We start from the raw sequence: 16,493 nt of genomic DNA on the forward strand, positions 1-16,493 counted from the left end.
CTGAGCCGACTATCAGGAGCTCTGTTTTAATACTATTCAGTGCCAGACCATTCACAACTATTCAACATTGAATGGTCCGATACACTTGGTTCACCTTACATTCATCCTCACTGTGTAAGCCTGACAAGGGAATGACGCATTGCGTATCGTCAGCGTAGTTGGCAAAAAGAATACCTTCATCTTCAAACATATGAAAGAAGGGTATCATAAACCTGTTATAAAAGCATGAGGACACGCATGCTCCCTGAGGAACCCCGAACAGCAAAGGTGTTGGTCTCGCCTCTGCAGGATGTCTAGCCACTCTCATCAATCTGCCGCTTAAGAACGAGGTGACCCATTGGGTGGCCTGAGTAGAGAAGTGGGCAACATCCCTTAACCCGGTGGTTAAAGTTATGGACCTGGCCTGCATTCTTGCTAAATGCAGAATTGCCATGTCTTGGGGGGTGTGTGCAGGGCCCCGCTACACTGTGTGGTGGAAGGATTGGTTGAGATGGTCCACGGCAGAGACAGTGGAATGGTGCAGGGCTTTGAAGAATGGTACGAATGAGCCCACTGTGAACCTGGTGGCTTGGAAGGTGCTCCTCCAGGCAATCCTGTCCCACCCTGACAATAAACCCCCTTGAGCGAAGGTTGGCATATGTGCATTTGTCTCTGATATCTTATAAACTGCTTTCTTGATTTCTTGATTAATCCTCTAAACCGTGTGATATAACCCGCACCGAATCTCCGATCTCCAGTAATGTGTGACCTGGATATTTCTGCCCATTACACCATTTGTTTTCCCTTTGTGCCCAATGTTAGGAAATGTGATGTTGAAGACCCTGTTGCTTTGTTATTGCCCAAGGGTTGGGTTGTATTTGTTTGTTTATATTGTTGTCTACATCATAAAACTCAATAAAGATTTTAAAATAAATGAATTCCCCCACCCCCCCCAGCCCCCAAAGCTTCACAGGAATCGCAAAAGCTTAAGGTAAGTAAATACCCCAGTCAACACAGTACCTCAGCACAGAAGAAATTTACAGCAGGAAGTCTTCAGGATCTTCAGCCAATAACCCGGTCGACAAATTCCTTGTGTAGAATGAAGACCGGACACTGGAAGGGAATTTGCAGCAGGGATCAATGAAAGGCTCCAAGCAATTTCTTGGTGGCTGGTCGCGGGTCTGTGCTTTTGGCGCTCTTATCAGGAGCCAGGAAAAGACTGAATATCGCTGGTCGGATTCACGTGGCCCTTCTGTGCATTATTGAGACTGAATTAACAGCCTGCGAGTAATGAAGACTAAAAAGTCATGAAAAGTAGTTAGACGGCCACTAGAGCCATTCAAGGAAACTTGCAATTATAACAAAATGTTACCAGGTAAGTAAGGAAGGGGATACATTGAATCCCCCCAGCACTCCACATTTCTGTTCTTTGCCGCTAATGTTTTCCCACCCCCAGCTTCTCCTCCTCCCATTCTCTTTGCTCCCTCCTACCTCCCTATTCCCCCACTGCTTGCAATCTTGGTCTCTGCTTTGACACTTATCTTTCCTTTGCTCACCACATTTCTCTTACTTCTCGCGCCTGTTGATTTCATCTCTACAACTTACGCAAAATTCACCCTTTTCTTACTTTTCATACTACAAAGCTTCTAGTATCTTCCTTAGTCTTTTCCCAACTTTTTTACTGCTCTGTTCTCTTCTTTGGTCTTTTTTATAACTTGGTGTGTGTTTACTGGCGAGTGAGCTGTGTTGTGTGTGATGTCACTGGGGCTATGATGTCACTGCCAGAGAATGTGGAGTCTTGGTGGGTGTTTGTAGTGCTGAGTTGTGTGAAAAGTACTGCCTTCCTTAGGTGACTTCCATCCAGCTATCCCAGTTCCCCTAACGGTCAGAGGCAGTGGCTTTGGGAGATCCTGCAGGCCGGGCGGTGCAGGAACAGCAGAGGTCTGTGTCAGGGTCTAGAACGGTGACCCTGAGGAATTTGGTGGAACTCAGGACGTGGGTCCAGGGAAGAAGGGACAGCTGGTGGTGCTGTCATGCTCTGTGGTCTAGCGGTGGATCTGAAGTTGGGACCAGCTGTCACAAAGGGGTGCAGACTGCGCGCTGTTAAGCAGCCGCCCCGGCCCGCCTCGAGTAGCGTGTGTTCCTGTGGTCCGGGGAACAGCAACGGCGGTCTTGGAGGCTCTGTGAGGAGTGCCGTGTGGAACTGTGTTTTCGGTACGGGTCCATGCACCTGAACATTTTGGTGACGCTGCAGCGGTCTGGAGGTTGCTCCATTTCCAATTCCAGTGGAGTTATGGCACGAGTTGAGTTTTCTGCAGAACGTTGCTGTAGAACGCGGCATTGCTGTAGAACGCGGCGTTGCTGTAGAGCGCGGCGTTGCTCTGTATGGTGGCATTGGAGTGGCCATGTTGCGGGTGCCATGGACGCGGCTCCGAAACGGTGCAGTGTGTTTTTGGAGGATTCGACGTTGCCCCGGCGAGTGGGAGGAGCATCGCTGGAGGTATTGGAGTCATGTACTGTTATAGAGAAGTTTGAGGAATGTGACAAGGACTGTTACTGGTAAAATGGGATGGACTGCTCGTAGATGGTGAAGGTGTTTCTACAGTTCAGAAGAGTCCATCAGTGAAGTTTCCGGTCTGCCAAGGGATGGCAGCTGCAACAAGTCTGTGACTTCACAGGAGGATTAAGAGAGTTGGACCCTGATCTGTGGGGTTTGTACATCGGGGTGAAGGCTTCTGTAAATGATGAGGACTAATTGGAGGTAGGCGTTGGGGGAGGGCGGTTCTGCTGTTATTTGCTGTTTGTTGATGTGTTGTGGCCTCTGGGGTTAGGTGTGTTTATGGGTTGGTCTTTGGGTGGTTGTTAGTTGTCTGGGCCTGTAGCATGAATCAGTTGTTTAGTGTATGTGGCCCGTGTGTTCAGGACATCTCTTTGGGTGCTGCTGATCTTGGGGTGCGGGTTTCGTTTAGCTGTTTCCGCTGTAATTGCTGTTTCTCTTCTAGTGGTGGGTGGCCACGTGGATTGGTGTTGCGGTCTATCAAAGGTTTCTGCCATGGACGTGAGGGTGGGGGGGCAAGCGCTGAACTTTTGGCGCTATGACATTGGGGTGTCATTTTCTTGTCTTTTGTCTGTGCCATGGTTTTGTGTGCATGTTCTAGTGTAGGAGCGTGTTTGGGGTCTTTGGAGTGGCCGGGTGGGCTCTGTTGATCAGGTCTAGGCTGTGGCGCTGCTGTGGGTGTAGCAGTGGTTCTGCCATTGCACACGAGGTTGTGCATTGGAGTGTATTTATGGTTGAGGTGTTATTGTGTTAGGCACCTTCTGGTGTGCTGGGTGGTTCCTGGCATTCTGGTGTTGTGCGGTGGGCTGGAGGTTAGGTTGTGAGGAGGTTATGCCATGTATCCAGTGAGATTTTCCAGGGTGACTGGGTGGGCTCTGGTTTGGTGTTGAAATACTGTTGGGGCAGGGAGGTCCTGTGCCAGGTGGTGGCGGGTTCTTGCCGTGTATTATTGCATTTGGGCCGTTGGGGGTTTCGGTGTTTCCTCTTGTGTTCGAGGGGCAGTTTTCTGGCGTTGTGGTTCGAGAATATTGGTGTGCCTTGGTGGTTTTTGGGGTCCTTAATTCTTTTATTTCGGGCAGAATTTAGTCGTCGTAGTTGTTGGGTGGACTAGTTTTAGGTTCTCAGTGAATTCGGTTTGGGTCCTCATCAGCGGGATCTGGTGGTGTTTGTATTTATGGTGTCAGGTTGTGAGGGTATTGTTGTGCAAGGGGTGAGCGAGAAACGTGAGTTGGTAGGTCAGATTTCAAAGAGGTTACCTCCTAGTTTTGTGGGGGGTTCATACGTGCTGGCCACACATGTTTGCTGTTGGTGTTGTGGTGATTTTTGTGAAAGACGTATGGTGGGAGGAGTGTTATAACTTGTGTTTACTGGAGAGTGAGCTGTCTTGTGTGTGATGTCACTTGGGCATGTCACTGCCAGAGAATGTGGAGTCTTGGTGGGTGTTTGTAGTGCTGACTTCCATGGTTGTCAGTTTGACCTCCTCACCTAGGCTGGGTGGATGTTCCAATGCTATTCTCTACTATGTAACTGACTTCCATGGTTGTCAGTCTGACCTCCTCACCTAGGCTGGGTGGATGTTCCATTCTCTACTATGTAACTACAAAGAATAAAGTTACTTGTAAACTTACCTTCTGGTTCCTGGCATGTGTAGAAGGTGACTTTGTTTACATCAGTCTTCCTTCCTCCGTCTTGCGCCTCTTTAATCCATCTATCACTCTTCCATCCACTCTCTCTGTCTTATCTCCCAAAGGGACTCAATTTCTTCATCTCTCGCCTCACTTGGATGACTCTTTTCAGTCTCAACTCAAGTACAACTTCCTCTGTCTTGTCTTCAAATCTCTCCATGGTCTCGCCCCTAACTATCTAGCATCTCTCCTCTCATTCTACTCTCCTCCTCACGCTCTCTGCTCTGCTGCTCAATTTCGACTTACTGTCCCTCGTGCACCCTGTGCACAATCCCGTTTCCGATCTTTCCAACTCCTTGCCCCACTTACCTGGAATCTTCCTTTATCTCTGTTCCATTGCTTCCTATTGCCAGTTCTGCTCTTCTTTAAAAAACACATTTACTTCAGTCGTCTGATTGCTACTGGCTGACTCTGAACATCGATCTCCATTGCCTATTTTAAATGCGTGTGGTGTATCAGTTGTCAGCGGTGCACAGAACCCTCCTACACTGATAACCGAGATGGGGAGACACACTTGCTACCGTGGTACCGCCCTTGACTCAAGAGTCAAGAAATGCCAACCGGCTCATCACAGCCGATAAGTCGGATGGAGAAGCGATAGTAAAAGGAACTGTGATTGAGCGAAGGTTGCAAGTGGCAACGTAATGTGAAACGAGGAACAAAAACTTTGTGGGTTACAAAACGGTTTAGAAAACCCAGGAAGAGGCCGGGTGCAGAGGTCCGTCGCCACTGGGGCGCTCATTCGAAAGACTGACCGGTCCCCTTTTTCTTGTTGAAACTTACTGATACCACAAGGCCCTAGGAGGGCCGACGGAAGAGGTCAAAGTGGTCATACAAGAGTTGAGTGAAACCCCTTGTACACTCGAAATCTTTGACCCGTAACCAAGAGGAAAGCTAAGGGAAGTAAACCCTGTTAACATTGTGTTTACCAGAGTGAAGAGGGGGATCCCAGGGTGAAGTATCTCCCAACGTACATGCAGAAAGGAACTTTGATTTGTTTATTTTGGTTACATTAGGCCCTTGGAGGAAAGAGACTGTAGCCTCTTAATGGAGAAGTCCAGGAGTGTGCTGTGCTCAAGACTCCCACCTTGGCCCGTACTAAAAACGTGGGGAAGGGAGCCCCCGGCTATAACATCCTGACTTATCATTTCTGAACACTTTTCTTTCTTTTCTTGTGAACACTATCTCACACCCTTTTGATCTTTATAGTAAGGTATAGCAATAGATTTATTAGTATAGGCCCTTTTTATTTGACAAGACGCCACTAGGACTGTATTATTATGATTTGATGGTCGTAGCTTGCTCCCATCTTAGATTTAGGTTTAGATTAGGCGTTTTTCTCCCGTTTATACAGTTAAAGAAACACTGTTGAACTGTGATAATTTGTGTCAGTCTTTACTGTTGCCACCATGTGTTCCTTAGAGTGGCAAAGCATCGTGGCCAGGATTTCCATTGGGACTATTTTGCTAGAAGTGAACTTCACCTCGAAGAAGAGATCTGCTGCCAGTGGAACTTTTGTTGATGAACTTTTACTTTGACTTTAAAACTTCAGGAACTGAGTTGAGACATTTTCTTTCTTTGATTGAACATTTGCCAAAGTGACTTTCAATCCCGGGGAAGGGAAATCTCCCAGGACATTAGGTCATCTAGGAAATGTGGGTTGGGTTCATGTCATGTTGACTTTGTGTTTGTTGTTTAGCATGAGGAAGGGCCTGATCCTGTGTCAGTGTATTCCCTTAGATTTTAGACTAGGCCGACAATTCCTGAGCAGAGTAGGGAGAGTGAGGCATTTTGCTATATTTTTGCTATGTTTTCTTTAACAATAAAATGGCATATTTTGAAAGATCTTCAAACAGTTGTCTGTCTCGCATTGCTGACCCCTCACACTAGGCAATACACTGTATGAGCTAGTCGGGGATACTTGCATATGCTTTCCCCCTGGCCCGAATACTTCACAAGGTGGTTCACAAGCTACTTCAGGGACATCTAATCCCGATACTCATACCACCAATGCGGGCCAGACAGCCCTGGTACACTTCTCTCCTGAGCATATCTGTGCGCCCACCCAGCATCCTGCAACCTTCTAACACAACAGCAACAGCAGATACACACTACACACGTGACAACCTGGCCCCAGAAGTCCTAGAACATGGTCACTTACTCCTGCTGCCAGGCAGCATGGGCATCTTGCATGAAGAACACCTACTTCTAGACACTGCTACTGTAGCAAAGGAAACTGGCTGGTCATTTGCTGCTATTAATCCAATTGGCTGCTCACTAGCAGATATTTTCAAAGGCCTTCCTCCCTTCACAGGCCTTTAGCAGAGTGCTACGTGCACACTTTGGCTTTGGGGAGGGGAGTCCTCCATATTCAAGCCCCCAGGACGGCTCCATGTTGCCTTGAGGTCATCCTCTCTTCACAGGCCTGTAGCAGAGAGCTACGTGTACACGTTGGCTCTGGGAAGGGGAGTCCTCCATATTCAAGCTCATAGGACTGCTCCGTGTTGCCTTTTGAGAGGTCGTCCTTCCTTCACAGGCCTGTAGCAGAGCACTACGTGCACACTTTGGCTGTGGGGAGGGAAATCCTCCATATTCAAGCCCATAGGACTGCTGCATGTTGCCTTTTCAGAGGTTGTCCTCCCTTCACAGGCCTGTAGCAGAGCGCTACATGCACACTTTGGCTGTGGGGAGGGGAGTCCTCCATATTCAAGCCCCCAGGATGGCTCCATGTTGCCTTGAGGTCATCCTCCCTTCACAGGCCTGTAGCAGAGAGCTACGTGCACGCGTTGGCGGTGGGGATGGGAGTCCTCCATATTCAAGCCGATGGGACTGCTCCATGTTGCCTTTTCAGAGGTCGTACTCCCTTCACAGGCCTGTAGCAGAGCGCTACGTGGACACGTTGGCTGTGGGGAGGGGAGTCCTCCATATTCAAGCTCATAGGACTGCTCCGTGTTGCCTTTTGAGAGGTTGTCCTTCCTTCACAGGCCTGTAGCAGAGCATTACGTGCACACTTTGGCTGTGGGGAGGGGAGTCCTCCATATTCAAGCCCATAGGACTGCTCCATGTTGCCTTGAGGTCGTCCTCCCTTCACAGGCCTGGAGCAGAGCGCTACTTGCACATTTTGGCTGTGGGGAGGGGAGTCGTCTAGATCTAAGCCCATAGGACTGCTCCATGTTGCTTTTTCAGAGGTGGTCCTCCCTTCACAAAACTGTAGGACCGTGCTGCAGGCTGACTTTGGAAGGCACCGTAGTATTGTATCTTTTATGCAAGCCTGTATGAGATCTTATGAAAGGTTTAGAAAGTTTATTCAGGCGTTTATAAATCCAGGCAATTCACACAAGTATGTTCGGACACTCTGGATTGCGTAGCAGGAAATGCCTGTTTGGTCTCATGGTGGCTGGTTTCCTCTTTCCCTAGGAGCTATTGCAAGAAGAAATTAACCGCCAGTTTTTTGGGGACGTCGGAAAGCAGATGGTTCTGGGACTTATGATCAAAGCTGAGAAGGTACAAGGTTTGTGGCTTGAGTTCAGGAACATGTTCTGTGCGTGCATATGCTAGTTGTGTGGAGCGTGTGTGCGTGTGTGCGTGTGTGCGTGTGCGTGTGCGTGTGCGTGTGCGTGTGCGTGTGTGTGTGTGTGTGTGTGTGTGTGTTTTCGTTCCTGTATTTTAAATGATATGCCCACCGTCCTGGCGGTGTGTGTATATACACACTCCTATCTGTTTGTCGTTGTACTTGGATGATTTTGTGATGCACATGGTCTTTGTGGTCAAGCATTTGCTGCCTTGTGTGTAGCCTATCCTGATTGTAGAACATTGTGTGCACGGTTGTTACTCCAATTCTGTGTGAATAGGGATGTAACATAAATGTTCCTTCAGCTGGAAGTCGAGAGTAAATGATGAATTGAAGAGAAAATCAAAACTCATACATCAGCACTTACTTGATTTATTTAAACATATTTGTTGAGCTCAGATATAACCAAACAAAAGATTGTAAGTTAGTAACTAAAGGCAGTAGAAGACCAGTGAGAGAGCAGTGACCCAATTAGGCGTAAAGTGAGTCATGTTTTCAGAATCTTGTGCGGTCTGGGCCAAACCTACAAGATCATTTCTGAGACAAGACCAGGAATCCTATTTAAGACATTACCTTCTGAATTGCGAGTGCCAAGGTGTGGTCACCCTCAAAGCAGAGAGTTTCCTCTCGTACATTGCAGCATGTCTGTTCTCTGAAACAGTATTGGGTGGTGGTTGCGAGTGCCAAGCTGTGGGCACCCTCACAGCAGAGAGTTTCCTCTCGTACATTGCAGCATGTCTGTTCTCTGAAGCAGTCCTGGGTGGTGGTTGCGAGTGCCAAGCTTTGGGCACCCTCACAGCAGAGAGTTTCCTCTTGTGCATTGCAGCATGTCTGTTCTCTGAACCAGTACTGGGTGGTGGTTGTGAGTGCCAAGCTGTGGGCACCCTCACAGCAGAGAGTTTCCTCTCGTACATTGCAGCATGTCTGTTCTCTGAACCAGTCCTGGGTGGTGGTTGTGAGTGCCAAGCTGTGGGCACCCTCACAGCAGAGAGTTTCCTCTCGTACATTGCAGCATGTCTGTTCTCTGAACCAGTCCTGGGTGGTGGTTGCGAGTGCCAAGCTGTGGGCACCCTCACAGCAGAGTTTCCTCTCGTACATTGCAGCATGTCTGTTCTCTGAACCAGTCCTGGGTGGTGGTTGTGAGTGCCAAGCTGTGGACACCCTCACAGCAGAGAGTTTCCTCTCGTACATTGCAGCATGTCTGTTCTCTGAAGCAGTCCTGGGTGGTGGTCGTCAGTTTTTCTACCATTGCTTCACCATCAGTCTCTTGGCTACTATATTCCCCAGAATGTGTATATACCATGATGTGTCTCAGCCACATGGAGAACACGGGCCTGTGTCGTATCACATCTGTGACAACCCCTCTCCGACGTAGTGCTCAATCTAGCCAACCTTAGTGGGGTGTAGAATTGGTTGAAGTTTATACACTGGAGTAACTTGCGTCTAAGTGAGACACCCTTCGTCTGCATAGTAGCATCGCCCATTATAAATCTGTGATTGGTTACCCTGGCCACCTTCCCAGAAATGTCTTGCTCTAATAGTTGGCACTTTCATTGATTCTTAATTTCTTAATAATAACTCTTGTATTAAACCCAATATGTGTACACTTGTGTACAGGCGCGTTATAAATGACATATATTAGATCATATCAAAGCTCAGGGGCAAACAAGGAGATGAGAGGGATGGAGAGGAGAGAAGTCCTCACCCCACACAGCGTAGAATTGCAATACTGTAAATTGCAGCTCAAACAAAACATTTTATGACTACTAGTCCTACAAACCCCTGTGTGCCTACAAATATTGCAAACCCCTTTGTGCGTGGGCATTTGTGATTATCTACAAACTGGCACCCAAGAGAGTTTACTCACCCGATCCTTAATGACCGCTTTGCTCTGCAACAATTCTCTTTGCTGCGACTAGAGCTTTAATGACCAAAATTGGATGTATTTGTTTGGATCTTTGAAAAGTAACAGTAACAAGAGACATATATTAATGTGCAGAAATGGTTGACTCCAATGCGTTACGTCCTTTCATAGGCGTCACATTTCATCAATGGCCATTGGTTTTAATTTTATCTTCTAGGACTTTGCAGGAGTTTTGCATAATCTGATGCCTATTTTGTTGTCGAATAAACGACATCTGAAGAGTTGGGCTTATTTTTGGGGTTCCTCCCAAAATAGGCTCCCATTCAAGATCACTTATGTGTGTTTGAATTTTCTAATGTTTTCCCATTTCCTTGTTATGTTAACACAATGTGTAGAGCGCACTGTCAACCAGGGGTATCATGGCGCTGGCATAAGGGGAGGTAAGACAGAGGAAACTAATTAGAACAGGAGGGCTTTTAAGAGGCGTCTAAAGTGCAAGTGGTTAACGGTGCATCTCAGAGAAGGAGGCAGCGTGTTCCACAATTTCACTGCTGCCACTGAGAAAGCACGATCTCTGATCCTAACACATCGGAAGGAAGGAACAGTGAGCCCTCCTATCAACACACAACATCCACATCCACCAATACACCGACAACACACAGCTATATCTCAAGATCGACTCCATCAAGGATATCTACAGGCTCAAAACCTGCCTCTCGCTAATCCAGTCTTGGATGTTCAGTGCATACTTGAAGGTCAACCCCTCCAAAATCGATTTCCTAGTCCTCACCAACACCACCGAACACTCAGACATACAGACCTAGCTTTCAGCCATGAACTCTGAAGGCGTCTCACCTGACCTCAACTCCTGCTCCATGTCCCTCGGAGTTCCACATCGACAATCCCCTCTCCTTCAAGACACACATAGCTAAGAAAACTCAGACAGCTTGATATCGGATCTCCCTCCTGAGAAAAGTGAAGCCCTTCCTCCCTCCGGACAACTTTAGATCCACCATTCAAGCAGTGGTCCTTTCCCACCTAGTTGGGGGGGGGGGGCAAATGCTCTCCTCGATGGCCTCCCGTCTTCCTCCCTTGTGCCCCAGAGAAATGTCCTACATGCAGCTGCATGCCTTATTAAGGGTCTACGCAGATAAAACCACATCCCCCCAGCCCTCATTGACCTTCACTGGCTCCAACTGCGCACACAAATCACCTTCAAGTCTTGCTGCATCATCTATAAGGCAGTCGCTCTCAAGTCACCGTGCTACCTCTGCATCTCCGGTGATCAGCACACCACCAGAAGCCAGGATACGTGTAGACCTGAAATCCTGCCCCAAAAGGGAAAGGACCATAAAACAAGCCTTCTCTGCCTACTCCCCAAGACTTTGAAACCTCCTCCCCATCAGCATCAGACTCGCCCCCATGCTCCTACAATTCAGAAAACTCAAGCCCCACCTCTTCAAGAAGTCTCTCCTCCTCAACACCTAGGCCATCACATCGCCCCCCCCCACCCCCGTCCGTGCCACCTGCCTCGCTAGATGCCGGCTGCCTCTTTCCTCCCTGCCACCCTGTATAGCTGTAACCCTCCTCTGTGCCACTTTGTATCCTACCCCCGCTGTATTTTATTTCTGTTTTTACCTCTGAAAAGCGCTGTTATACATCTGTATTGTTGTATACCCCTGTAAAGCGCTCTGGGCCCTATTCTCAAGTTGGCGCAGTGAAGGTGCTAAACAGCACGATTCACTTCGCCAAAAGAGGACAGCCAGGCTCCACTACTATTCTCAAGTGGGCCTGGGTGTTCTCGGAGAGCACGACAGTCATTTGTGAGGATTGCGCCTGTTTGAAGGTGTTACGGGCGCAATCCTATCTCGGCAGCATTTTTGTAAAATAACGACAGATTCGTTATTTTACGAAGGTCTGGAAGTGCTGCTGTGGACACAAGGACATATGGTAGGGAAGCACGTGGAAAATCACGTGCTTCTCTGTAGATAACAAACACAGGAGAAAGCACGGGGCAGCTAGTGGAACGTGTGAAGGGCACCATTTTTTTCTACATATCTTGTTCTACTTGTAGCTTATTTTGTGGACATGTTCTGCATTTAACATTACATGTGTACTGTGTGTGTGCACATGGTACTTTCTGTGTAACTTGTACAGTCAGCAGTGCATTATTTTGCCACTGTTGCAGTAAGGGAAGAGCAAGGAGTTGCAAAGAAAGGTGTGAGTAAATTGGATACTGGCATGATGCCTGAGCAACATGTGGATGAGCACATTGGAGGCCGCAAACGTAAGGCGAAGTTCACAGATGCAGCCCTGGGGTACTAGTGGACAAAGTACTTGCCAATGAAAGTGTACTTTTTGGAGCAATGGCACACCGGACACCACTTTCTGCGAAGAATAGCCTTTGGGAAAGCATAGCAAACAAAGTCAATGCTGTGTCCAATACGTACGCTGCATACAGTGGATGAAATGAAGAATCGTTGGTATGATGGGCGGCACAGAGTTCGGGAAAAGTACATACAGAGTAAAGAACACAGCAAGGGCACTGGGGAAGGATCACCCTTAGAGCCAAATTATTCGGCCACTGAATTGAAGGTGCTTGCAATCATGGACTCCGGGAGCCTTGAAGGCGTAGGAGGCATGGCCACACTGACCACAGGTAAGTGGAAAGTCTTGTGACATCTGGGCGTGTGCAGAGGATGTGTGTACGTGTTCCTTGCAATTGCATAGATCCTCCAAAATGTTGGGTAATTCTGATCGATAGTGATCACTTGTGTAGCAGGTATGTGCAAGTTTATGCAGGTGTAGTGCAGCACAGGTGCTCATGGCGGGGAAGTTGTGGAGGGCTTGAATGTGGCATCAAAATCTCCGTAACTTCCATGGTAGGGCACAGGTATATATGCTGGTCAGAGAATGTGTAACAGTGAGAAGACAGACGGGGGTATCAGGGGTTCACTGCCTCTACAGACATTGCTATGTAAAGCAGGTCAAGACTACCACTCATCCACCACTTTACTTTTATGACGGAAATGAAGGAGTGGACAGCATAGGTGTGCTAATAACATGCATTTTTGTGGATTTTCTCCATGCAGAGATGTCCCTGTGTTAAATTATTTTTAACAACATGTCTTTTTGTGGGCAGGAACTCGGGCATCGGGGACTGTTGACGACTTACATCATTCTATCCTTGAAGAACCTGAGGAAGATCACACTTTGGCAACATCAACTGACTTAGAAGGCGAAACTGAAATTACTCTTTATGAGTACTTTGAGGGCGACAGTACTGCAGTGACCATGCCTACTGTAGTGGATGATGTAGGCACTGAATACTCTTTTGTGGAAGAAACGCAGTTCACCAGCCACCACTGACGGTTGAAGAGCCAAGTGTACTAACAGGACAGGCCATTGATGATGACTGTCGTCTTCTTGCTGCCACAGAGAAGCAAACTGCGACACTCATGCAAATGCGTGCTCACTTCAAGGTGCAGCTCAGCTTTCTTAAGAAGGGGAATGCGGATGTGGCATGTGCAACTGGTGTCTTAAATGACATTCAAATGAACGTAAGCACCCTGTGCACATCGATCAATAGTGTGGCAGAAGTGTTGCCGAAAAGTGTTGAGATGACCATTGAATTGCAGAAGCAGAATGGGGAAATTATGAAGGCGTTAACGCAGGCAGTGGAAACGTGCACTGACAGAGTGAAGGGCAATGCATTGTGCTCACAAACATTGACCAATCTGTTGAGAGTGCAGGAACAGGAATACTCCCTGTTGTCGGCCAGCATGGTTGAGCCAGTTGCAGTAGAGGCCAACACAGAAGATAAATCCATCATTCAAGCAAGCACTTCCAACTTCCGGGAAGTGCATGTGCCTGCACAGGCCAGTCGGCCTCAGCGACAATGTAACCGTAATCATGAACAAACCAAAAACTAAGTGCACCTTGAGAAATGTTCCACTGGTTGAGTTGTTTTACAGGTGAACATTTCACATTTTAATTTTCGGTCATGTTGACCATACTTTAAGAAGGGCATAGTTTAAGAAGTTGAAACAACTGAGGAAACAAATGCGATGTAGATGTTCTAACTTTTATTCCTGGAACTTTAGTGTGTTAACAGTTGTGAATAAACGTTTGGAAAGCATGGCGATACAGTCTGGCTTCCACTTAATACAAATGTTTACCATAAACACGTAACATATGCATACCCATACCTACGTTGTAAATTTGCATTCGTTGACGAGCATAATGTCACAGGAAGAAATTGTCAATGACTTCAGTGCAAACTTTCCGTCCATCTTCCAGGTAGTCATTGTGGATGTGTACTTAGTCCTCACCTTCTTCCTCCTCCTCTGATACTGCATCCTCTGGGTCCGGCAGTCGGCGCTGAATGGCCAAGTTATGCAGCATGCAGCACAACACTACAATTTGGCAAACTTTGTCTGGAGCATACATGAGATCAGCTCCAGAAACATGCAAACACCTAGATCGACTTTTCAGTAGGCCAAAAGTCTGTTCAATTGTGTTCCTTGTCCTTATATGTGCAGCATTGTACTTTTGCTCAGATGCAGTGCTTGCATTCAAGACTGGTATCAGTAGCCACGGTTTTAAGGGGTAAGCGCCATCTCCAAGTAGCCAGTTTCTGTCATTAGACAAGCCACTCATTACCAACAGCAAACGGCTCCTACGTAGAATGAATGCGTCATGTGCTGATACTGGGAAGTTGACATAGCAGTGCGTGATTTGCAAGCCGCACAGCAGGTCATTTGAACGTTCAATGAATAGTGCATTTTGCGGTTCCTGAATATTTGCTCCCTTCCACGTGGGGGAACTATGCGCACATGAGTGCAATCTATGGCCCCTACAGCGTTTGGAAAGCCAGCTAGGGGAAAAAAACATTTTATTTCAGCAAGTTCATTTGGGGTAAGTGGGAAAGCGATGAACTTGCTTATGTGCCGCAGCAGTGCCACCATTACCACCTGCATAATTTTGCAGAAACTTGCCTGCGACATACCAGCTGCCATCGCAACAGTGCCTTGGAAGGATCCACTAGCACAGAAGTGCAGCACAGCCAGTACTTTCACTAAAGGTGGTATTGCAGTACTCTTGTTGGTGCTTCCTTCCAAGTCCCCTTTTATAAGCTCCATCAAATATATTATAGCATCGCCATCCAAACGGTACAGCTGAATAATATGTTCAGCCGACATGTTGAACATATTGACCCTAGTGCGATATATACGCTCTTTATTTGTCCGCCTTCTGCGTTGCCTGGGAGGTGGAAGCTCATACTGCGCGTTCTCCACCTCTGTATTCTCCCCCAAATACTCCTCTTGCCCTCTGCTAGCCCTTTGCCCTTGCTAGCTATACACAAGGTTATTCTGCCATTTTTTTCTGTTGCCCTCTGTGTTTGTCGTGTGCCGTTTTACTCAATGTTTCCCTCAGGGTCCATCAGCATTGCTTGTTTGCAGCATCACAAAGCCTGCGCTGGCTCGCAATACCGCAGGGAGGATGCTGTACTGGCAGGCATAGGATGAAAACCAAGGTGTACTGCCCAATAGGGCAGTATGGGGATATCCCCATAGGGCTGTGTTACCTGGGCCTCTTCTTTGGGGCAACCTGTTTTGGCCACACATGTCCCCAACGCAGACCTTTCGGCCCGTGCTGCCAGTTTTGCCTCAATAGTGGGACAACATCACAAGTGTTTAAAGTCCTCCGTCTAGCCATGCAAACCTCTGACATATGCGCCGCTTCTTGCAGGCCCAGATTTGCAGAGGAAGCCTGGAAAAAATGTCTTCTTGGCTACAATAACTGCGCTGGATAAAGCCTGGACTATTGAAACACGGAATTGACGACTGCGCTTAACACTTGCCCAAAAATAAAAACAGCCCCGAAATAAGCAGAGTCTCTGTAACGCTTTTTGCTAAAAAATATGGACTGGACAGCTATCCCAAAGTTAATTTTGGTGGTGAGAATCCCATTGCATTAAGCAGGTGCAGAAATAGGATACGTTTCTACATTTAAATGGAGACCGCTGATATCCTGAAGCTGCTCACCTGCATTGGCTCTGACTTTTTTGTGGCACTCCTCCAGTTTAACAGCACCAAAAGGGTACCTTATATGTGCGCTAGTTTAGCACACATATTAAACTAGCGGAGTCCCACAAAAATAGGCTTCCAAAAAGCCTGTTTCCGAATGTGACGGTTGCTAGATTGGTTTACAACCCATCCCAGCAACTGCAACATATATTCCGAAAGTGATGCATTCCTTCTGACTTCGGAGGAATGCGCCACCTTCAGAATAGATCTTAAGTACTGAAAAGGTTGTTAAGCCCTTTTACGTCCTTTTCGGTGCTTAACACCTAGATGAGAATAGAGCCCTCTGTTGTGTATCTGTATTGTTTTATACCCCTGCAAAGCGCTCTTTTGCTTCTCAAAGCTAGGTCTGCACTCAATAAATAACATAATAATAAAAGTGCATAATCTTTTTCTCGAAGGGATTGTGTCCTCCGACGTATTCCTTATCTATGATATTTGTATCTCCAGCTTGCTGGCCTCGGAAATTTATTTTCCCAGTAGAGGGCGCTGTGCGTCGACGTCCGTCGAGTAGGTGTTCCTCGACAGCTACCGTATCGACGCCGACGTCATCATGCCTACAAATGGCCACGCGCAGCGTCCGTTGCTCAGTTCCGTTTTTCTGCGCTTCGTGTGCCTCGGAATACCGTTGATCAGTTCGTCAGTCGAAATATATTCATATTTCCTCGAGAAAACCGACTTGTGCTCGATGGCTTCCTCCTCCGACCCAACGACTCCTCGGTCCGGTTTCAAAAAATGCCGAGACTGTGGG

The 16,493-nt window shown here is 47.5% G+C and overlaps 1 protein-coding gene across 4 annotated transcripts in view; it reads left to right on the top strand.

Moving 5' to 3' along the window:
- MIGA2 (mitoguardin 2) overlaps positions 1 to 16,493 on the top strand; it is a 288,693-nt gene that overhangs the window by 179,043 nt on the left and 93,157 nt on the right. For all 4 annotated transcript variants that reach the window (XM_069609212.1, XM_069609215.1, XM_069609214.1 and 1 more), the window contains exon 11: positions 7,639 to 7,725. In XM_069609212.1, coding sequence (XP_069465313.1) covers positions 7,639 to 7,725 — 87 coding nt within the window. The remainder of the gene's footprint in view (positions 1 to 7,638; positions 7,726 to 16,493) is intronic.

Source organism: Ambystoma mexicanum, chromosome 8 (genome assembly GCF_040938575.1).
Source record: "Ambystoma mexicanum isolate Mex_15411 chromosome 8, UKY_AmexF1_1, whole genome shotgun sequence".
Lineage (NCBI taxonomy): Eukaryota > Metazoa > Chordata > Amphibia > Caudata > Ambystomatidae > Ambystoma > Ambystoma mexicanum.